This window comes from Myotis davidii, unplaced genomic scaffold (genome assembly GCF_000327345.1).
Source record: "Myotis davidii unplaced genomic scaffold, ASM32734v1 scaffold698, whole genome shotgun sequence".
Classification (NCBI taxonomy): Eukaryota; Metazoa; Chordata; class Mammalia; order Chiroptera; family Vespertilionidae; genus Myotis; species Myotis davidii.
The window spans coordinates 2,178,207-2,202,394 of NW_006290032.1; the positions used below are offsets into that span (position 1 = coordinate 2,178,207).

Here is a 24,188-nt window from a genome sequence, read left to right on the forward strand (position 1 = left end):
AAATCATGCACCTATGGATGAGGACAGTGGGTGGGGAGTGAGGGCGGAGGGTGGGGTGGGAACTGGGCAGAGGGGAGTTATGGGGGGAAAAAAGAGGAACAAATGTAATAATCTGAACAATAAAGATTTAATTAAAAAAATAAAGCATATAGACAATAGAGGGTGAAAACTTAAATCTCGTTCCCATGCTCCATCTATGATACACTCCAACCCGCCAATGACGGCTCCACTCTGGGTAAGGGACGTGACCTTCGTGTGGATGAGGCCCGTGAGCTGCTCACACTAGATTTCATAACGACGGCTCTTCCATTTTACCTGCATTTTGCAGAAATACTGTTCAAGAAAGCCAATGATGACCTGATTTTTCAAAAATAATGAACATTTCAAAGATTTTAATCTTGTTTTATATGTGTTTACATATCTTCTCCCCCTTTCTCTCTTATAACATGTATGTATCTCCACATTTACAGTGTGATGATACTGAAAGGAACAAACATGCAGAATCTTACTGTCCAGGAAATTCTTTAAGCAACTGTTGCCCTAGTCACAGCTGTCTGTCTGGCAGTGCGGACCCCAAAGGCTGTTTTCCATAAGAGCATGTGTGTAGGAAATAAAATATTTTCTTTGATCTACAACCTGGAAACTGAACTAAGTGACAGATGCCTGGATGGAGATGATTCAGAAACACAGCTCCTGCTCAGCTTGCTGACTGTAACTCGTTCAGATCAAACAGCATTCATACAAAGTCGACGCTCAGTAGATGTTTGCACATAGGTCCCGACGGTGAGAATCTCATCACATTACTTGTCCTCAAAATCCTCCTTTACTTCCACACATAAACAATATGGTGCCATGAAAGGGTCAAATGTTTATCTAGCGCAGAAATGGCCCAGGAGCTGCTGAAGGGCCAGCTGTGATGGGATGTCTGGAGCTGAGGGGTGCACTGTGAGGTGCGTGGCGAACTCTCCTAGGACAGGACCTTGGACTGAAATCTAGAGGTTGAATAGAAATCAACTAGGCTAAAAGGACAGGACACCAATGCCCATGAAGTCTGAATGAAACCACAAAAGCTGTACAATCCTATATAATAAAAGGCTAATATGCAAATCAACCGAACAGCGGAATGACCAGCTGCTATGATGTGCACTGACCACCAGGGGGCAGACGCTCAATGCAGGAGCTGTCCCCTGGTGGTCAGTGTGCTCCCACAGGGGGAGCGCTACTCAGCCAGAAGCCCTGAGCTGGGCTCATGGCTGGCGAGTGCAGCGGTGGTGGTGGGAGCCTCTCCTGCCTCCGCGGTAATTGGACATCCCCCAAGGGCTCCCGGACTGTTAGAGGGCGCAGGCCAGGCTGAGGGACACCTCCCCACCCCGCGCACCCCAGTGCATGAATTTCATGCACTGGATCTCTAGTTTATATATATAAAAGGCTTAGTGACTGACCGCCCGCCCGTCTGACCAACCAACCAGTACATATGACACACACTGGCAATTTAAAAATAAATGCTGACTTGCACATGTGCGACACATGTAAAGCTCTCGCTGGTGCCAATCAGACACGTGTGTTTCGATCTGTCATTGTCGATTATGAATTTGGTTGCTTTTGTTGACATCAACATGAACCGCATTGCAATTTATTCATCGACCACCCAACCAACCGACTGGTAGATATGGCGCGCACGGGCAATTTAAAAATAACCGCTGACTCACGCATGCGTGATACATATAAAGTGCTCACTGGCTCCAATCGCATGTGTGGTTTAATTTTATATACTAGTGGCCCGATGCACAAAATTCGTGCAAGGAGCTTGGCCCTCACAGCCCCGGTGGCTGCTTCTGCCCTCGCAGCCGCGGCTTCATCTGGAAGGACATCTGGAAGGTCATTCGGCTGTCCGGTCTAATTAGCATATTATGCTTTTATTATTATAGATATTATATATACTATTTTGACATGTAATTTTTTGCAGTAACATTATTACCACACAAATCTTTCTTCTGATTAATTTCCTTTCAATGTGCACGAATCCGTGCACCAGGCCACTAGTGTTTATATACAGGTGAGTGCTCATCAGTTGAATAACAAAAACAGAAACTAGCAATACAGTTTGGAAACACAGATACCATGCCTGCTTTTTTAAATACGTGAATGAGTGGCGAACTCTTTCCGCTAACATATGATGTAAATTGTGGCATGCACACCGGTTTCAGCCGCCTCATTATGTGAGTTAGGCAGCTGCTGGCATCACCGAGAGCAGTTGGTGTCCCATTAAACGTACACACTGCAGGTAAATGTGAATGGCTGTGGTTTTCATACCTCTCCTTCTGTACATAGTGGACACCCAAAAGCAATGACTGCTGGTTAATAAAGTTCCATGGAGGAATTTAATACTGTATAGCTAATACATGGAATAATGATCGAGATGATGGTAAGAGTATCATTTCTATACCAGCTTATTTTAAACAATTTTTTAATTTAAAAAATTAATTTAAGTGAAATTAAGTGATGTTATGATTTTATTTACGAGAGAAATGAGTCTCAGAACATGAGGTGATGTTGCCAAGGGGGCATTGCTGGAAGGTAGCACCCTCTGCACGGGCCCCACCTCATCAGATCCTGCCCCGCTGCCTGCCCTCCCGACCCAGCAGAACCCGGACAAACCATCCTTCACTCTGCCGGATCAGGCACACCTGTCGCACCCACGCTGCCCACACCCGCACTCCCTCAGCCGCTCTGCCTCACTGGCACCCACACTGCCTCACCCACACTGCCACACCCACACTGCTGCACTGGCACCTGCCCTGGCACCCACACTGCCTCACCCGCACTGCTGCACTGGCACCCACACTGCCTCACCCACACTGCCTCACCCGCACTGCCTCACCCTCACTGCTGCACTGGCACCCACACTGCCTCACCCGCACTGCTGCACTGGCACCCACACTGCCTCACCCACACTGCTGCACTGGCACCTACACTGCCTCACCCACACTGCCTCACCCGCACTGCTGCACTAGCACCCACATGCCGTACCCACACTGCCGGCACCACTGCGAGCTAAGGCTGCCCAGGCCTTCCTTCTCTTCCCCCTCCCTCCCTTCCTTTTCTCCCCTCCCCCCTCCTCCCTTCCCCCTTCCTTCTCTTCCTTCTTTTTTGCAAGTAGGGCTGATAACCCCTTTAGCTTTTACTCAGTGAGAGCCTGATGCCTAGGAAGCCTTTAATCTCTAAAGCATTACTTCACTACCTCAGACTTGATCACTCAGGGGACACATCAGCTACATGCACTTGAAGCCCTTGTACTACTTAAATATCCACCAAATGTGACTGAAGTCGGCAATCATGAAGCTGGGTATAAAAAGTTGTATTTCCCAGGCTCCAACTTTCCGTTAGTTATAGGAAACACCACCCTGTCTTCCGGTAGAACATGACATAACCCTAAGAAGTCGCTGCTAATAAGACATAGTCCTGTCTAGAATGTGAAAGCGTGAGAAGACACAGGCCGTACAGCTGATGGCACGACAGCAAGAGGCTGTGAAGGGTCGCCTCCCTGCGGCCCTGGCTGCTGCAGCGTCTGCCCAGGAAGGCTGCACACCCACCAGGCCCTGCAGCGCCGCGCACCCCCTGCAGTCGCTAAAGTTAAACGGAGGCAGAGGGCTTCCTTTTTTATTCTTGTTTCTCCTGAAGTTATTCTCATTTAACAAAAATTAAAGATTTACAAGACTAACTCTGTGTAAGCTCGGTGCATTTAGCTTCTAACGTGTAACTGAAGCCCTAGCGGGTTTGGCTCAGTGGATAGAGCATCAGCCTGTGGACTGAAGGGTCCCAGGTTCGATTCCCGGTCAGGGCATATGCCCGGGTTGCAGGCTCGACCTCCAGTAGGGGGCGTGCAAGAGGAAGCCAATCCATGATTCTCTCTCATCATTGATGTTTCTTTCTCTCCCTCTACAGTCCTCTCTAAAATCAATAAAAATATATATAAAAATAAACTCACTTAAAATTGGGTTCTAATTACCTTTGCCCTGACAGACAGGACCGTCCCTGCACCCCTGCAGTTAACCCCGTCAGAAAAGGGGCGCCATTCTGCTCTGGGCGCCTGCCTTCCCCAGGCTTTTCCCAGCTGCACAAACGGGGCCCTTCAGGGGTACAGCCGTCTCTACAGGAACTGCACGCGTTGCTGTCTGTTCAGAGCGATGTTCAAGCCCTGCTTCTATGCAAGGCCAGCACTCTCTCTCCCAGCTATGGTGACGCCTGCACAGCCTTGGTGGAAGTGGACACTGTGTATGGAAGGCGGCCTGGGGCCTCTGAGGTTGCACCTCAACAATACTGAGCGTCACGGCTCCTTTAAGCTCTTTACAGGACAGAGCACCTGCCCAATCGGCTCACTTCAGAGCCCACGTGTCAGAAAGTGAAGCCTGAGCCGCCTGTACACACGCACAGGCTCACCACCTGCACGTGCTCTTTGCGTGGATAATACACTTGGGGACTCTTTTTAAAAAATATTTTTATTGACCTCAGAGAGAGAGGGAGAGGGAGAGGGAGAGAGAGGGAGAGGGAGGGGGGGGGAGAGAGAGAGACATCAATGATGAGAGGGAATCATGGACCGGCCGCCTCCTGCACGCCCCACCCTGGGGATCGAGCCCACAACCCGGGCCTGTGCCCTGATGGGAATCGAACTGTGACCTCCTGGTTCCTAGGCCGATGCTCACCCACTGAGCCCCGCCGGCCGGCCACTCGGGGTTTCTTACACTAAAGTAGAGCGTAGAGGGAACGACTTTGGTCGGGTTGTGCAATAATAACGTGAAGGGTGTGTGATGAGTACGTGGTCGCCATGCTGTTTGCCCAAGGAAGAGTGAAGACGGGGGTAGGCAGCAGGCCGGTATGACTCCCAGGTGACAGGACATCGGAGCCAGAGTTCTCCCTGGCAATGCGGCCCGAGGCCACGCGCAGGCACAGTGAGCACCTGACTGGAGTCGCCTCCTGGCTCCAGTCCCCTGTCCCTGGTCACTCCTGTGCTTTGGAGAAAGTGGTCAGGTCGCTGGTTTCTGGAATGTCTTCCTTCTCATGCTGCTCCACTCTTCACGACGAGTGTGGCCTCTCATTCCCACGTGGTGGGAGGCACCTGTGGCCTCTCTCATTCCCATGTGGTGGGAGGCACCTGGAACCTCTCGGGTGATTCCCACGGAGAGGCAGTTGTGGCCTCTCTCATTCCCATGTGGTGGGAGGCACCTGGGACCTCTCATTCCCATGTGGTGGGAGGCACCTGGAACCTCTCGGGTGATTTCTTTGCCCACGGAGAGGTGAACAGTTGTGTCTGTGGTCACGTAAAGTATGAAACACGACAGCCAAAACGGTAAAGATAGTTACTTCACCAGCGACATGCCCTGCAACAGACCACTGCTGAGGAGGTGGGTAATGAAGATTCCTGTGCTGGGAATACTAGTTAAGAGGCCTGAACCCCATGGGACCAGCCAGCATCCTGCAGTTTGGCTCGTCTTTGCCGCTGAAATGTCTATCTGGGCCAGATGAGTGCATTTACTCCACTGGACCTCCACCTACTGTGTGCCCAGCCCTCTGGTCGCCCATCCTGCTGTGTGCCCAGCCACCGCCAGGTTCTGATTCTCTCTGCCCTCCGGGACTGCGCAGTGGCCTGGAGTCCAGGACTTCCAGGAGGTGTAGGAGGGACACAGAGACAGCGCACAAGCCTGCCGGAGCACGAGGCCACTGTTGGAACCACCAGCAGAAGGACCACCAGCCACGTATTTATCCAGATAAAAGCCCAACCAGCTCATTCAAGCCGACGTGTCCGGGGCTTGGACTGGACTTTGAGTGCCAGCAGCACCACGACTCGCCAGCCGTAGTCGCTGCCTCCATAAAACCGCTAACACAACTGCACAAGCTGCTGTCTCCCCAAGAGGATGAAGGATACAGACCAACCCGAGAGGCGGCAGTTTCGCTCCTGCGAGTGTTACCACGGCGTGAGCTCTGCAGCCAGGCTGGCCTGTCCTGCAGGCCTGGGCAGGAGTGAGGCCCGAGCAAGCCCCACTGCCGGTGACGGGGGCAGGGAGCCCACGCCGCTGTGATGACAGGGCTGTTTCTTCTCGGACAGCCTTTGCCTCCTTTGTCAACCCCGCCCGCCAGGTCTTTGACATCCTTCCTTTCTTCCCAATGGCATCGTCCTCAGATCTACTGATTCTATCGGGACAGGAACAATCACTGAGGGTAAAGACTTTAAACCCCTTCCCCGGCAGAAACGTGTATACTCGTTTTCACAAAATGTTCTTTTTCAGTCGTCGACGAGTATACTAAGAAAATATGGTAAAAAAATATGGTTTATAGGAAGACGAGTTACAAACTATTTTCATAACCAGCATCAAAAATACTATATAGAACCAAAATAAAAAAATTAGTCTGAAAAAGAAACGTTTTTAACAAAAAAATTGTTGGGGAAGGGGTTAAACATCCTTCCTAACAGGACAAGGTCTTTACTAAGTTGTGATGAGGAACTGGCCTGCACCTGAAGCCCAGCCGAGGGCACCCTCAGCAGAGCTTCTCACACTGGGAAGCGACTGCCTGTCCATTTCCCAGGTCCCGGGCAAGAGGCTCTCCCACGCCCAGGCTGGGCCTTGCAGAGCGAGGGAGGGACGGAAACCAAGGGACGGAATGTCTTGGTGAAGTGCCTCTGCACTAACCTGATTCCACGTGAACGGAAATGGCTTTGACTGCGCGGTCCGTTTGTGACCTAAACACACACACAGACATCCCAACCCAGTGGCAGATGGAGTGAAGCCCTGCCACCTGGCTTCTAGGTGACATGACTCAATTCCGTGTACAGTTAGATGCATGCAACTGTCCAAAATGCGACGATTTCCCATCTTAAAGGAAATGTGAAACTAAATGAAGTCTAATCTTCACTCCTCTGCGCTGGAAATCTACACCATTTCTACCTCAGTTCTTACAATACAGCATCAGAAATACAATCACGGGTACAGAGCAAAGGAGCTTATCAGCTAGCCAGGTAGTTATGTGGAGTATTTCATAGTTAATTATATTGAACGTGGGCACAGGTTTCACTTAAAACACATACCAACAAAGTACCATTTTAGGAAAATGAAATATGAAACCATGGAGACACAGGCATGCGCTCAGCAGCACACATCTCCAAGCAAGGCTCACAGGGCGCGCTCCGATCACAACCGCTGGGTGAGGTGTATTTTTATGGGCCGCTGCTAACACAATGACATGCTTTAAAAGGTTCCATTAAACAAGAACCAAAACCCTAAAAAGAAAAGTGTGATGTACTAAGTAAATCCTCTTGATCGATGCCAAATCAGGAAATCTTAAAGGGTATCTTTTTCTAAATTGCAGCAATGATGGCAATATTAGTCAGACAAGGAATGAAGGCCTAACGTTTCACTAGACATAAAAATAAGCAAGTCACTTACTGCAGAGAAACACACATTTAAATGCTATTCAAACTGTAAATGGTGTGGCCATCTGGAAAATGCTGGAAGGGAACAATCGTGTACCAGGAGCCAGCAGTTTACTTGGAGGCACCAGCTGGAGAGAAGGGGTGTGTCCACAGGACAACTTGCAGGAGAACAGGGGCAGAGGCGGCATTCACAGCCCAGGCGTCCCCCGCGAGAGCGGGTAAGCCAGGCAGCCGCAGTGAACCACTCGGCAGCAGTGAGGCAGGGACGGCCACCCCTGCACGCCACCTTGTCCCCCTCAGCGGCTGAGGGAGGGACTGATGCGGCGCAGGGTGCGTCCTCTGGGTGGGGCCTCAACTAGGAAAACCGACCTGGGGGACAAGTCAGGACAATGGCCCAGGGGGGCTGTGGGAGGGGGGCTGCTGGGGGAACACGCGGTGCCGGTGCCATTGCGCACAACAGGGGCGTGGCTAACAGCGCGTGCGTCTGCCAAGGGTCAGTGAAACGTTTACTGAAGATACGTGCCTTCACAGGGAGTGAATCGCGCCTCAGAAGGAAAGGGATCTGTAAGCAAATATTAACTCCGGCAGTGGTGCCTGCTGAGGTACTCAGAGGGAGTGCACTGACATCTGCCGTCTGCTTTGGATCACGTCACAATGGATGGACTGTGGACCGAGGCTCAGTATGTGGTCCCACCAGTCCAGCTGAGCGTGCGCGGGGACCTCGGAGCAGCTCTCGCCGCAGCTCGGCCACTTTCCCCGCCCAGCGCCATGGTTTAGGGAGCTGAGAGCGCTGCATACGGTTCTGGGCCATCGGTCCTGAGTGTCCTTCTGCACGGAAGGCTGGCTTCTAGGAACAGCCCCGTGCCTCCTCCCTGCCCTGCGCACCCCCACCCCCACCCCCCGACTCCCACTCACAGGAGAGCGAAAGGAGAGGAAAGCCATGTCCACACGGCCCGTCTTGCTACTCTTTCTCCCCTGAAGTGACTTAAGCAGGCCCCTCCTCCCTTCCCCATGCCACATACCCCCCACCAGCTGGCCTGCCCCTGAGACAGGTATGAGTCTTCTCTCGCAGATGCTCCGCCCCTTGCTCAGGGGCTGCTGCGTGCAGATTAGCCCAGCCGGCCTCCAAGGACCACTCCGGCCAAGCAGAGGTTTAAACTGGGAGGAGAATCTGAGGCTCCTGCCTTAGCGCGGCAAAAGGCACCTGGGCTCAGCCTGGCTTAGGGAGCACTGCTCCAGCCGGAAGTACCCCCACCAGCTCTGCTCCAGGGCCTGTGCCTCTGTGTGCGGGTGGGTGTCCACCGGGGGCACAGCAGGAGGAATGGCGGCGTGGAGGGTGACATGCGGACCACAGGCCCACCAGCAGTGCCGTAGAATCGGAACTTTAAATAGCCCTCCTTTTGTGCTTCCCCCACTTTCCCATGCACTCAGGGCACCCTTCCGAGGGGAAGCATGCAGATGTATGTGCTCCTGCTTCCCCATCACGCGGACTGGGCAGCACTGCTGGGCGTCTGGCCCAGGGACTGGTGAGCAGGAGCAGTCAGACAGGGCCTTGGGCTCTGCTATCTCCTCCCCAGAACCCCAGAGAGCGGCCCTGCGCTGGGGACTAAGGGCCTCACGGGCGGGTGTGGGGCTCACGTGCACCGTTCCCACAGGCCAGAAAGCGACCGGCCACCCGTGCTTGGCATGCAGGATGCCCGCAACGCAGCTGGTCAGCTGTGTGTTTTCCTAACGAGCAGCGGGTTGAGTGGCGACGTGTTTTTACACTACACGTGTTCCAGTTTCTGTTTCCAATACAGGAGGCTGCCTAAGACAGCGCTACAGGCAGACCGCCGGGACGCGCAGGTGGCTGCACGGCTGCCCCCTCACCCTTACCTCGTTGGAAGGCACTGTGGCGAAGGGCGTGATGACGGCGGCCAAGGGGATCTGGGCCTGCTTGGCCATGTCGGCCGTGCACGGGAAGCAGTAGGTCGTGCAGCGGATGTAGCGAGGACTGGCGTTGCCTGAAAGAGTGAGAGGCACACGGAAGGTCAGGTCAGCTCTGAAACCAGGCGTGAGCGCATGGAGGGGTTTCTGGGTAAGGCACGGCCTGTGTGCCAGATGTTCCTCAAGGTGTCTAAAACGGAGGACTGTGCAATTCTACCATCCAGCCTCCAGGGGCCCTGTGGCTGCTCGCACACCACCACCCTCAGCAGACAGGGTTCTCACTGCTGTTCCCACACCAGGGCAGACCCCAGGTGCTGAGAGCAAAGGCACAGAGCGCAGAGCAGCGCCTCCCGCCTTCCAGCCGCTCCCCCGCTGCGGGGCGCTGAGCATCTGGGCCACGTCGTGTCAGCAGGTGACACTTCCTCAATACGATTCCATTTGATTGTTTTAAACTGAAAATCAAATCTAGAAATGAAAATTCTACTGGTAATAGAAATGTGTTTTAAAGCACTTCAATCTATTTTTCATATACATTATGTTTCCTAACCAATTCTATTTATTTCATGGCATGACAAATACTTTGAATCTCTAGAATAACTTTCCTAAAATAAAATTTGAAATTAAATGATGATTAAGTCTGTAATAGACTGTGGTGAAGACAGCGCCCCCCTCAGACATGTGCTGCGTGGTGGCCCGAGGACACAGGCTATGTTCACCCCACAGAGGGGTCATGTGGCCTTGGAAGGCGGGAAGTGCTGTGGGGTGCCACCTGGCTAAGGACGGCGCCTGCCGTTTTAAACGGTCACCGAGGGGCCTCAGGGAAAAGTCCCAGCGAGCAAAGCCTCCGAGGAGGTGAGGGGTTCCCAGGCCGGCACCTGGGGCAGCTATCAGTTCTCATTTGTTACCGAGGGTGGGTGATGCTGAGGTGCAGAGGCGAGAGGAGCCTGGATTCATGTGCAGGTGTGCAAGTGTGCAGGTGTGCGATACGTGCAGGTGTGAGAGCTGTGAGAGGTGTGCGAGGCGTGCAGGTGTGAGAGGTGTGCAAGGTGTGAGAGGCATAAAGGTGTGTGAGGCGTGGGAGGCTCCCCACGAAGCCCCTCTGTCCCAGCTGCTGCCTGGACAGCGCTGAAGACAGCTCGGAGGATAGACCTGGAGGAGGGGAGACCCCCACCTGGACCCTGGCTGGCTCCACAACCCTGAGAGGACACAAAATGCTGTTCACACACGGACGCTATACTTCCGGGGCTGAGTAGGTGACCCATTCAAGCAGCATATTGTCATCGGAGTGTCCGACCCCATCAGGGTGCACTGTCACTGCCATAAACAACAGGACACTCTGTTCCTGGGAGGACCAACCCGCCCCAGGCTGCCGGGTGGACTGTGACAGCAGACATGGCAGGCAGTGACGGCTCGGCGCTCCTCGTCCTCGCTGACCAGAGGGAGCACAGCCCCAGAATCTTAAAGGAGCTGCTATAAAGGCGCGGCTGGCGGGAACGCGGCCCGCCGACATCTCCAGCGTCAATGCCCTACGCTCTGCCCACGCCGCCCTGCAGGTCCGTGCAGTGAGGAAGGTGACAGAGGAGGGCCCGAGCGAATACACCCGTCCGTGAGCGTACAGAGCCCTCCGAGACTGCGATGGTGCACTGCCCTCACCCGGAGCGAGACCTCGCTGACAGCCCCACCTCCGTACTAGGGTGACTGACACTGTGCTCCTGCTCTGTCTGTGTGACCTCCTTCTCACGGGGTACCCTGCGGTGAGCACAGCGTTGAAGGGGAAACTGAGGCTGGAGTGTAAGTACCAACGTGGGTCACACGTATAGAGTGACGTGGCCGGACCACAGAGCCCTCTCCCTTCTCAGGCTCTGCAAATGCAAACGGGTCTTCACAGAATCACCTATATAGACGTCCCATCAGTGAAGGCGGGACTGAAGGGATCAGTGCACGCGCTTAAAAATCATGCTGTGAGCCCAGCTGGCGTGGCTCAGTGGTTGAGCGTCGACTTATGAACCAGGAGGTCATGGTTCGATTCCCAGTTAGGGCACATGCCTGGGTTGCAGGATCAATCCCTAGTTTGGGCCGTGCAGGAGGCAGCCGATCCATGATTCTCTCTCATCATTGATGTTTCTCTCTCTCCCTTCCTCTCTGAAATAAATAAAAATATATTTAAAAAAAGAATAATACTGCTGTGAAAATTGTAAAACCTCAGTCAGAACTATGGTTGTGAGTACATACCTTGATCTTGCACCACGCAATCCGTGGTGACCAGGGGCGGGACCTGGCCTCTGGTGCTGGTGGCATACACCTGCCCTCCTCTGGTGGCCCGGTCGTTCTCAATCACCTGGATCTGATCAAGAAGACGGCAAGAGCAAGTCAGTCATGTCGTCTCCACATGCTCGCCCCTCACTGCTCCACAAAGGCGGGCTCAAAATTCTCCTTAGCGACCACCACGCTGTACGCCCCGCCCATGCTGACTCTCATAGTGTGAGACCAGCAGCTTCCAAACTCTATCCTCAATGCTCTGAGCTCTGACCCAACCGTCCAGAGAACTTTATTTTTATTCAATTTGTTCACTGGGATATAGATAAACATTTTTTAAAAATCTGGTAGAAAAATAAATTGAAAATAACTTTTTAAAGAAAATAATTTTTGCAATTAAAGAAAAGTCCAGGCCGAAACCGGTTTGGCTCAGTGGATAGAGCGTCGGCCTGCGGACTGAAAGGTCCCAGCTTCGATTCCGGTCAAGGGCATGTACCTGGGTTGCGGGCACATCCCCAGTAGGAGATGTGCAGGAGGCAGCTGATCGATGTCTCTCTCTCATCGATGTTTCTAACTCTCTATCTCTCTCCCTTCCTCTCTGTATAAAATCAATAAAATATATTAAAAAAAAAAGAAAGAAAAGTCCAGAAGGCTAAAAATGAGTGTAGACGAAAGGATTTACAACATACAAAGCAAACAAGCCCTAAGTTCCTCCTCAAATCCCCCTTGGCCTCCAGCACCCTCTGGCCCCCTCACCCCCTGCTCCCTGAGATGTGAGACAAACAGTGTCCTGAGTGGGGTTCCCACAGGGCACAAGTCAGAAGGGAACACAAGTCCCTAAATTGTGTCGCTTCATTTGGAAACATGAGAAATTCCTCTAAGCAAACATTTCATGATGAAAACCTGAGGGACAAACATCGTCTTCCTGTTGTGTTTGCTTTGGGCTGACAACAATGAGCAGGGGCTGCTGTGTGGACCAGACAAACAAGAGGGAACCCCAAGAATCCTTTTCCTCTCTGCTCCCTGCTGCCTCCTTTCTTCATGGAATACCCGAGACCGGGGTCAGACAAAGAGGGAAAGAAAGGGGGAAACTGGAGAAGCGAGGCAAGTGTCAAACTGAAGGGCATGGCTTTGGAAGATACATCGTTGTTTATGTTCCCAAAGAAATTACTCACAATAATAAACTGTCTTCCCTCAAACTCTGAAATGGTGCCCGGTCCACCCACCCCGCTTTCCCCTCCAGGCTGGCTGGCGCTGACCCAGGGGTCTGAAGGCACACCAGACACCAGACACCAGACACCGGCTCCGCCTGCCTGTAAGTCTACACTTCCTGTCTCTCCCCGTCAAGTCACAGGACTGGGATTCTAATTAAATTAAAGATATAGAAAATGCTCCAAACAGAATTACTGTGGAACACAGATGAGACTCAAGCCAGCATGGGCAGACACAGGAAGCAAACAGGGTAATCAACACACTAATCACATTCCGTATTCCAGCCACAGTTCCTATAGCTCCACAATAATCTGCTTCATTCAAAACTGGAATAGATTTTACATTATCAACATTTACTGTAATGGTCTCACCAAGGAAGTGTCAAGTATGACAGTGAAGTAGAAATCGTTTCTACATATTGAACATACTAGTAGATGGTTCTTAGTCTCCACATAGAATCTTTCCAAAAAGTTTGTTTTTAAATTAAGCCATTTGCAATTTCCAAGCACTGGCTCCAAAGAAGGGGTACCATGCATGGTAATGACATTTCTAAATTCATCTGCATACTGGCTGGGACGCGACGAAGAGAGTAAGAAACACTATACCAGTTCCAGTCATTTTAAAACATATATGATCGCTTTTTAAACTGACCTCACGTGTATGTGCTCAGAAAACAGGCCTGGAGATGAGACTTGTTACCAGAAACGTCAACAGAGGTTCTGGTGTGCCTGGCTTCCCGGCTTCAATTCGGGGGCAGGGACTCCCAACAAAGCCAAACCCCCTCAGAGGTGCCGCTTCGGGAACCGCTCCCACACTATCCGCCTGACCCGTGCTCAGGGTCATGACACAGAACCAGGAGAGAGGGGGGTTCTCTGGGATAAGTGAACAGCATCGGGGAGCTCGGAGGTGTCTCGGGCTGCCAAGGGCAGGGATGCGACCTGGGGGCAGGGGCAGAAAGAGCCCCCTGCAGACACAGAGGGAGCGGGGAGTCCTGAGGAGGCGACCAGGCCTGCTTCGGGCTGGGCACAGGCACTGTTGGGGCTGTGGGCGGGGGCACTAGCTCAGACGGCTGTGCAGCAGGCAGTCAGTGGATGGAGTTAGTGGCAAAAGCATGCTTCTGTGGTGATAGGAGCATAAACACCTGGCATTGCTGTTTTATTGCTTTTTTATATAAATATATTTTTATTGATTTCAGAGAGGAAGGGAGAGGGAGAGAGAGATAGAAACATCAATGACAAGAGAGAATCATTCATCAGCTGCCTCTTGCATGCCCCCCACTGGGGATTGAGCCCACAACCTGGGCATATGCCCTTGACTAGAATCGAACCCGGGACCCTTCAATCCGCAGGCCGACATTCTGTCCACTAAGCCAAACTGGCCAGGGCTGTTTTATTGCTTTTAGGGCACAAATACCACTGGACTGATTTTCCTGTTCGTACTTTAATGTCAGGATGAATCACAGCACATACTGCTCTTGCTTTTGTTGCCAATGTTCACTCATTCATTCCACCAGCAGGGGAATGTCCACCTACAGCCCCGGCCCACAGGAGGCTCTGCCTGTGAGCCAGGTGGGACGGAGAGGCGGGACATCAGGGACTAGGACAGGACCAGGATCAAGAGAGGCAGCTGAAGGGCTAAACGTGAGGCATGTGAGAAAGGGAATCAAGTGTTGTGGCCGCGGCGCTAGAAGAGGGGCTGGAATCTGGGTTCAGGGAAAGGTCTTGGCCAGGACTATCCGCACCCTCATTTCAGCCGAGAGAGGAACCGCTGAGGGGCTGCTTCCCAACCGCCAGAGAATACGGGGAGCCGGCGAGCACAGACCCCGCCCCGGGTCTGGCTTCAGGGGGCCTGGGTGCAGCTGAGCATGATCGCTAGCAGCTCCCAGCCGACGCTGAGGGCCGTCCTGGGGCACACGTGGGACTGGAAGCTCTACGAGCTGCTGTACCCTTCACAGTTCTCTTGCTTTTCTCCCTTTGCGGTAAAATAACACCCCACAATGGGGTGACCCCTCACCCTGAATTCTGGAACTAGGGCAGGGGCCAAACTGCAGCTGCTGCAGCCTGCAGGCCATTTAGGTGACAGCAATTCCCTGCAGTTGTGAGCAGAGCTGGGGCGGGGGGTGGGGGGGTATTTGTTACACAGAGTAACTTAATGAAAGCTGACTGATACAATCCTCCTCTGGATGGAAAAGAATTGTTATAGCTTTAAGTCTATATTCAATCATTTTAAAAATTAATCTTTGTTGTTGAAAGTATTACATATGTCCCCCTTTTCCTTCCTCATTGGCCCCCTCCATCCCACAACTGCACTCCCTCCACCCAGGCCTTCACCACACTATTGTCTGTGTCCATGGGTTATGCATATATGTATATAAGTTCTTTGGTTCAAAAATAATTTTTTTAAAAATATGCAAACTACAATATGCTTTCACTCTCCATGGGGATCTTTCTCTTATTAAAAGGGGCCCCTTAGTTATTTAAGTAGCATGTTTATACAGGATACACTCTTACTACTAATGGCTCATTGACCATAATAAATGCTGCCAATATGATAAAAACATCAGTAGATCCTGCAAATTCATAGAATATCAAAGAAGAACCTACACGGGCTGCTTCTCTCACGGACGGCCTAGTGCGCATGACCCCTCTGTCCCCCACACAGGAAGGGAGCCTTCCCTGCGTGGTCACGCTGTCCCCCCATGCCCCGCAGGGACGGGAGATGCCCACACACTGGAGAGGGTCTGGAACGATGAGCACAGAGTGGCCCTTCGTGAGGGAGACTGAGGATCGAGAGGGCACTTACTGGGCTGGGCACGGCGTCAGGATCCAACTTCCTCTGGGGCGGGGGCGGGCCCGCCATCTGCGCAGGCCCTCCGGGGAACCCTCCGGGGTATGCCAGCTGCGCGCCTGGCATCTGGGGGCCATAGTTGCCTGTTTGGAAAAATTTTACAAAGAAATGGCTAGAACCCAAATCCAGAGGTGGGGCCCACGGGCAAAGTCCTGCTGGCAGGTCAGGCGTGCTGCACACCTCGCCTCCGCACAGGCAGGGAGCACGGGACCACCCCAGAGCCCCTGATTTTCAGTGGCTACACTGTTCCAAAAGCTCCCTCCTGTCAAACTGGTGCTGGGGGCCCAGGAACAGGAACAAAGCTGGTTTCCCAGGAAGGGTGGCCCCCATCACCCAGGCCCTGCCTGGGCCCTGCCCGCCTTACCCTGCTGCGGGGGGTATCCACTGCCCAGGGTCTGTCCTGGAAGAGGCGGGGGCTGCAGCTGGGCATTCGGAGGCGCTGGGCCGGGCGGAGGCATGGGCGGTGCACCCAGGCCGTTCAGTGTGGTGGGCGGTGGGGGGAGAACCTGAGACCCAGGCTGCAAAATGGACGGCTGCAGAGGTGGCGGAGGACCCTGGCCCGAGGGTGCGGACTGGGAGCCCGGGGGCCCCTGGCCGGGGGGAGCCATGCCGGAACCTGCGGGAAGAAGACCAGTCACCCAACACGGCATTTCCATCTGACCCGCCACTGACACGCAGACACTTTCCTGACGTGAAGCCAGGAAGCACCCCTACAAATCCACTTCCTTCGTGGCCACAAGAGGAGCCCTTCATTCAGAAAGCGACACCAATGTCACTGGGGCATCTCACACTGGGACATTGTGAAAGGGGAAGTCAGCACCAATCATTTCAGTGAGGAAATTAGTAGACTAAGTTTCAGCTCAGCTGCAGTAATTTTGTACGATACACGCCATTAATTAAGGAATAGCATCTGGTGCGAAACCGAGACAGTCACACAGGAGACGTGCGGATGCACAGTTGTTACGTGACAGGTGTTATTGAGGCCGCCCACACGGCCAGTGACTTGCACCCTGTGCTTGTCCTGACCAGTGGATGCAGAACCAGGTAGGAAAGAGCAGGGAGGACGATGGGCCACTCACACACCTCCCTTCATATTGGAAATGGCTGTCCAGCCAGATTAGCTTCCCTTTCCTGGAGTGTGTGCACTGAGTTGCTTCCCTGGAGATGTACCCATTTTGCAATCAGTGAGAGATTAGAAATATTCTGAGGTTTTTCCACGATAATTCTGACACACTAACTCTAAGCAATGGAAACGTTCTTCGCGGAGATAAGGGGCTGGCTGTGCTGTTATCACGGCAGACAGGCCCTCCGCCCTGAGCACCGGCACCCGCGGGCGAGTCTCCGCACCGGCCTGCTGTCTCTCTCTGCTGCTCTGCTGCCCGTGGCGCCTGGGCCCTTTCCCGGGACCCAGTGCAAACCCCAGGGCTCGTGGAACCTCTCTCCTGTGAGGCCCATACACACGCGAGGCTGAACTGCCCTCATGCTTCCTAAAGCAATTCCACCGTCCTAAGGCTTATCTGTGACACCAGTATGTTTTGTTTTCTGTTGTGTATTGAACGTAAGGTAATCGGATGGTCCTTCAATTACCTTAAAATAAATGGCAGCATGGACAGGGGGAAATTAATGACAGCCATTCACAGTACAGATGAGTAACATAAAAATGTCGAAATGCGAGTTGGGCTGCGCCCGGGCTGCGTGCATTTTGAAAAGAGAGAACCCTTTCTCATTCACGTGCTCCTGACGCCGGCGGACGCGGAGCGGCCGGGGCACGGTTACCGTAGCTGATGTGCATGGTGTCGAGCTGGCGGCCCAGCTGGGAGACGGATGCTGGGGGCAGCGGACTCGGATACGATGACTGTGTCGCGGGTGGATAAGGGGCATAGGAGGGTGGCGCACCACTGGCAGGTGGAGGGCCTGGGAATCTAGGAGAGAAAGAGGATGTTGAATTAGACCATAGAGCTTCACAGGCACGTGACATGCAACAAACACCAATAACTAAAATGAAATGCGCCTCCATGCAGCAGCGCCCTGGTAACCCTGGGGCTGAGCCTGCACATGGGGCTTCCCTGACCTTTGCAGGTCTCACCCCGTCCGACCTCCATCCACAGTTCACGTGGAAGCCGGTGAATGTGGGGGATAGGGGCAAGGTGGGCGGGCACTTGGCTGGGGACCACAGGCGGGTTCCTAGATGCAGCTGTCACCAGTGGCCGGGGCCACAGAACGGGAAGCCACAGAGGCAGCGGTCTCCACCCGTGGATGTGGCACTGACAGTGGCTCCCACGCGTGGAGCTGGGCAGTGCACGGCGCCCTCCCACGGTTCAGCCACCCCTCCTGCCACCTGGCGAACAGGGGGATGAGGATTCAGAGGCTCAGGGAGTGTCTGGTCCGGCCAGTCATGCCTGCGCCGGGAGGATGAGCTCACCCGACCCTGGAGCCAGACCCCGCTGAGCTCCACCCACGCTCACTGCCCCCAAGGAGCCTAATGAGGAGAAACAGGGACAGAGCCAAAAGCTGACACCAGGGACCCGCACCTTCTCTTCGCTTCAAAGCAGCTGTTCAGTTCTGACGTTTCTGCTGTACAAAACCTCTGCGATGCTTGCAGGTCACAGCCATGGGCTGCCCCAGGCTTTCTCCCTCCCTCCCCCGCCCTTCCCCCACCCTCTGTGGATGGAGACTTCCATTTCCTCAGTTACCAGCAGGAGACAGAGCCAGCGGCTTCGGACCCTTCCCCAAACCAGTCCATGCAGATGGCTTAGCCTCACCCTGCGCCCTGTTTACCCGCACCTGCCGCTCAGCCACCCTTCACTGCAAAGGCTGTCAGGACAGACGAGAGGCAGGTAGAAGGGTTAACCCGATGGGAAACTCCAGGGGCACCCCATCTGCAGGGACCAGGGGTCCTTTGACCTGGTGACGAAACGGCTTCGCTATCTACGGGGCCCAGATTCACACTGGGGTCCCCGACCTTGCAGCCTGACCACCGGGAAGAAAGCTGGTTGGTCCTTGGAGAAATTCCCACGCAGTGTCTACGGGGCACAGCTTCCCACACATCTCAGTGGACACACAAGCACGGTCTCCAGCGGAAGGGGCCACAGGCTCCCTCCCTGGGACAGTCCCGGAGGCTGCAGGCTGGGAGCGCCCCACTCCCGGCTGCCCTTCCTTCGTATGACACACACACACACACACACACACACACACACACACACGGCCTGGCTTCCCTCTGCGCCTGCCCGCAGGGCCCCTCGCTGGACGGCAGACCCACCACACTCTCCCCTGGTCCGCATCTGATGTGATTTTTAAATATTCATCAAGCACCTACAGGCACTGCGCTCAGTTCCGTGGAGGAGCTGAGAGACGAGGGGTTTAAAATTGTATTGGGGATACTGGCCATTGACATCTGAGGAATGAAAGGTTAATACAAAACCCTAAAATAAGATGCCTATAACCAAACAGTGAAATGTCTGGTACTTACACAGTGACTGTTATATATTCCTAATAGGCACTGATGCTGTAGGCCATGATGGCGAACCTATGACACGCGTGTCAGAGGTGACACATGAACTCATTTTTTTTGGTTGATTTTTCTTTGTTAAATGGCATTTAAATATATAAAATAAATATCAAAAATATGTCTTTGTTTTACGATGCTTGCGACTTTTCCTTCCTAGAGATGACATCTAGGCCTCAGTGGTACTTCAGGTCCAAACCCAGAAAAGCTGCAAAACCAGACGAAAACCAGCCAGTCTGACCTCAGGACCAGCTGCACTGGATAATGACCCTGCCCTGGTGCGGCCAATCAGCGGAGACCACGCCCTAAAAGCTGCTGAATATTCTATTGGGCTTTCCCCTGGGACCTCCCCTAATATCTCCGTTGCCTTTCCCTTCCCTCCCCTCCCAACACCCAGGCAACTGCCATTAGCTATGGCTCCCAAGCTCCAGGGGCTCTTCCTTGGCCTCCACACTGGCGACCTCGGCCCGTTCCTTCTTGGAACGGCTTCTCCTCCCTCTGGACTCACCCAGCACGTGTCTCTCACAGTCTGGGTCTCGCTGAGTTCTTCCCCAGCAGAACCCAGGCGCCGAGGCTGCAGCACCAGGTGTGGCCTGGCCCCAAGGTCATGGCCCCACAGGTCGGCCACTTGGCGTGGTCCCACCCCCCCACCCCAGGCGCTGAGTTTTCCCTCCTGACTCTCCAGGGCTTTGTATCCTGGGGCACTCGGCCCATAGATGCTTTCAGGGAGTAAGGCTAGACCAGGGGCCCAGCTTTCAGTGGCTAAACACGCGGGTTTGGGGGGAACGGAGACAGGGTTCGCGGGCTAGAAAAAAGAGGGCTGGGCTCTGTCCCACTCACCTCTGGGGAGGATGACCCTGGGCATGAGCTCCATTCTGGCCAAACTGATGTGGTCCAGGGGGCGGGGGGCCCGGAGGTAGCACCCCCCCGGGCGCGGCCCCCATGGGCCCTGCTGGCTTCATGGCACCTGCAAGGGAAGGGCGTGGATCAGAGGAGCCGGACGCAAAGCCCTCAGGTGGGAGGGAGGACCGCGTTAGGACCGGTTGTCTGGGAACGTCCAGGCCTATCAGTGTCACCTGACCGTGGCCATGACCGAGAGCAGAAAAGGAGCGTGTTCACACTGAACAGGGCCTGCGCAGGGCAGCCTCCGCGTCTGGCAGCGGCGCCTGCACCGAACACGCTGCCTTTCACACAAGCTCCGGCACCTGGACGGTGCTGACTGGACACCAGAAAGTCAGTCTGGAAAACACGGTACAAGGCATGGCACCCCGACTCCCACCGTGGACAGAGCCCCGAGAAGGCCAGCGAGTGCGCTGCAGCAGGAGACAGGCGGGCAGGGGTGCGGCCTGCGGCTCAGGCGCGGCTCAGGACCCCAGACCTGGTGGCCACAGCCCAGGGCCCGGCTGCTCAGGGCCTCAGTCATCACAGGCGATGCCAGGTGCGCGCTCATTTACAGGCTCGTTCTCCAGGGCGGTCTTAACGGTTCTCTTAGGCCTGTTCTCACTTTCCTCTCTTCCTCTATGGAAACGGTGCCCCAGAGAGAAAGCGGGGCTGGCCAGCAGATGGTGGACTGGGCAAGAACTTGTCTTCGAGGACTCAGTTTGCCCTCTTCCACAACCGAAAGAGAAGGTGCATCCCACTCCGCCTGCCTGTTTTGGCCGCAGGCGCTCCCTCCTGTGAGTCCACCCGCCCTCCGCCCAGCACGGCCATCAGCGGCCTTCTAGCCGCCTCGCCTGCATTTGCCCTCATGAGGGTGTTGCACTCTCAGCTTCTCCTTCCTTCTGTGTCCCTCTAGAGCAGTGGTTCTCAACCTGTGGGTCGCGACCCCTTTGATGGTTGAACGACCCTTTCTCAGGGGTCGCCTAAGACCATCCTGCAGATCAGATATTTACATGACGATTCATCACAGTAGCAACATGACAGTGATGAAGCAGCCACGAAAATAATGTTATGGTTGGGTCACAACATGAGGAACTGTATTGAAAGGGCCAGAAGGTTGAGAACCGCTGCTCTAGGAAGTTCAGTCCCCAGATCTGCAGTGGCGCAGGAAGTCTCTGACCCTGCATCATAGCACACTCCCGCATGCATCCGATGCCAGGTGACCTGGGATGAAACCGCAGGGGAGGGGCAGTGTTCCTGAACAACACCCACACGTTTACAAGTTCCTCTGCTAAAACGGGATTCCGCAAACTGAAGAAACATTTCATATTAACTTCACAGTCAGTTTTATTTAGCAATTTTTCATAGACCGAGAATAAAACCAAGTACATGATTCTTATAACAACATACATTTTCTGTGAAGTTCTAAACCCCAAACCCAGCTCATGAAAACGACATGAGGCTTGCAGGCACGGAGGTCTGAGTTCCCCAGCACCAAACAACGGTGGCCCTGAGCAGACACCGTACCCTTCAAAGCCTGGCCCTACCGCCAGGGCGACACTGCCCCGTCTGAGTGCAGTTCTGAGGGCAGTTCTGAGGGTGCCTGGAACAAGGCCTGGTACAAGGTAACCCCCAGCAAATCCCAGGCCCTCCCCCTGGCCACGCCCTGCCCTCCTTTTTTCAAGAATTTATATCCTAACAACACATATGCACACTTGCATTTTCATTTTAAAACATTATTTTGGACAAAAGCAGAAAACTTATGACACTAAAATAGTAACTAATTACATGCACTACAAGAAACCATACATAGTCTCATGTCATAAATAAGGAAGGAAGTAGCAATTTCATCAACACCCCTCACATGTGTCCAGAGAATCAGAACCAGTTCTCAGAGTTACTCATGTTGGGGTGCTCCTGTGTGTATGTGCTATGCACGTTAATAAACTTGTTTCTAAAATGAAACCATAACAAAAACCAAAACAAGGCGCCCAGCCTCGCCACCTACTGGACTCAGCAGGCCTGAGCCCACAGGCACCCCGCGCCGAATCTGCTAGCCCCAAGGACAAAATATTCTGTATATGTAAAGAAGAATATTTCCTAGACAAGATTTTAAGAGCAACTTGCTCTAGTAAAACTCCACAGTAAATTTGCATATATGTAAATGACGCTAGACAGAAAAGATGATATTCAAAAGTAAATTCAAGCTGAAAAAGGAGTAACTTAAAATTTTCTTCCACTTATATGTTCTGAAAATGAGACTGCTTTTATGGAATAAGCTGGAAATTTTTATTCAAATGCTGAAACTAGCCACCATCAGTGTAACAGGAGTTGCTTTTACCCAAGGCCTGTGTTACAAGGTTGTCAGGCATCTCTCTTTCTCTCTCTCCCAATTTTTTCTTGGGAGGCAACCAAAATCTTTGGCGGCCTTGTTGCAACAAGGCTTTTAGAACTTGGTTCAAAGGAAGGAATGAAGGCTGTTTAGGAGAGTATTAGTGTTCTTAGAAGAACCTGGGAAGCTATATCCAAAAGTAGTTTCATCAGTTTCAAATGCATGTGATCAAAGACTTGCTCACCATTGATGTTTCTTATTTCTCCTCTTTTATCTCTGGATTCTAGTATATATTTTTTCCTGTTTTTTTTAACAAGAGTATTCCTTATAATATACTTATCTGCATAGTTCATGGACAGGGCCAGTAGGTGAGTGAAGACCTAAAGGGAGGGACTGCGGAGGGCCTGGCAAGAGGTGATGTGATACTATCAACAATAAAAAGAAAACAAAAAATAGCTCTCTCCCCTTAAGCAGACCTGTGCTGCACCCCAATCGTACTAAGACGTTCCTTCCCCTTTATTTTGGAACTCGCCCCCACAGCAAGGGCTCCCACAGGCCCCTGGTCGGCGCACTCCGTGCGGCAGGACTGAGCTAGAAGAGACCCCACTAGCACAGGGCGGCTGTGGGCGTGGTCTCCTACACAGACGGGAAGTTCAGAGAAAGGACCCAGGGAACTCGATGGATGAAGACAAAGAGGGGATCCCAGGCAGAACTGAGCAGGGCAGAGGCGGGAGAGCAGGGACACGGGACAGCAGGGGCTCCCGGTGCAGGTGGGAAGAGCTGAGCAGAGCTTGTCCTGTTGGCTGGGTCAGACTGCAAAGTCCTGCCGGCCACCTGGACTTTATCCTCGGGCAAAGGGAGGGAGGACCCGTGTTATCTACAAAGACCCAGTCTCCCTGGCCAGCTGCTCGCACTGAAAAGCGATCGAGATGAAGAGAAATCGGGTTCTTCATGAAGCAGAGTGAGAATTTTAAAAGGAACGAAAACCAGACCATGGGAAAGAACTACAGATGCTGGTGCCAAAAGCAAATATCAAAACCACACCGCCTTCCACTCACAGGCAGGTATGGCAGCCTGGGCGCTCACTGCCGACTCCACTTCCTCCCTGGCTGGCCTCTCGGATGGTCCTGAGCAGGACAGTCTCCATCTCCTAGACTCCTGCCAAACTGCTGCCATGGGTCCCAAACTCAGCCAAGCCACACAGCAAGGGGCCCTGGCCAGGCCGGGGTGTGGTTCTGGGAGAGGCATGGCTGCTGATGGACTAGCCCGGTGGGGGTGCCTCGCCTGGCTCTTTGGCTCCCTCTAATATCCTCTAAGCGCCCTAATGCCTGTTAAATCCTTTCTGTGAGAGTGGTTTGTTATCAGCAAAGAAACCAACCAAAATATCACAGAAACGCATGCCTTGGATTTGGCGCTGGATCTGACAAACTAAAGCCAAAGTCAAAAACCACAGGTGGGAAAACGTGTCTCTGGAGTAAACAGAGATAAGCTCCCCGATACAGTCCGGTTCAGACGCGGAATGACCGCAGCTCCCAGGCCCTGTCCGGTGGTGTCCCCACAGGAACCCCAGCCTGACCCCAGGACACCCACAGTTCTGCCTCTCAGCTTCCAGACCAGCGTCCCGGCCAGGGTGGGATGCTCGGCGAGCCTAGGGTGGCTGGTTGCCACAGCTGGGGGGTGAGTGGCGGGCAAGCACCAGTGTCAGATGGGCAGGCGTCAGGGATGCTGCTGAACGTCCTACACAGCGCGCACAGCGCCCACAGCGCGCACAGCACCCACAGCGCGCACAGCGCGCACAGCGCCCA

At 53.5% G+C, this 24,188-nt stretch overlaps 1 protein-coding gene across 1 annotated transcript in view; it reads right to left on the reverse strand.

The window, feature by feature from the left end:
- Positions 1-24,188, reverse strand: part of SEC24D (SEC24 homolog D, COPII coat complex component) — a 63,378-nt gene that overhangs the window by 33,861 nt on the left and 5,329 nt on the right. Inside the window, exons 2-7 of the mRNA XM_015563376.1 lie at positions 20,013-20,139; positions 17,444-17,589; positions 16,032-16,283; positions 15,623-15,750; positions 11,585-11,696; positions 9,302-9,429 (exon numbers count right to left, since the gene is read on the reverse strand). Of these exons, the coding sequence (XP_015418862.1) occupies positions 9,302-9,429; positions 11,585-11,696; positions 15,623-15,750; positions 16,032-16,283; positions 17,444-17,589; positions 20,013-20,139 (893 nt within the window). The remainder of the gene's footprint in view (positions 1-9,301; positions 9,430-11,584; positions 11,697-15,622; positions 15,751-16,031; positions 16,284-17,443; positions 17,590-20,012; positions 20,140-24,188) is intronic.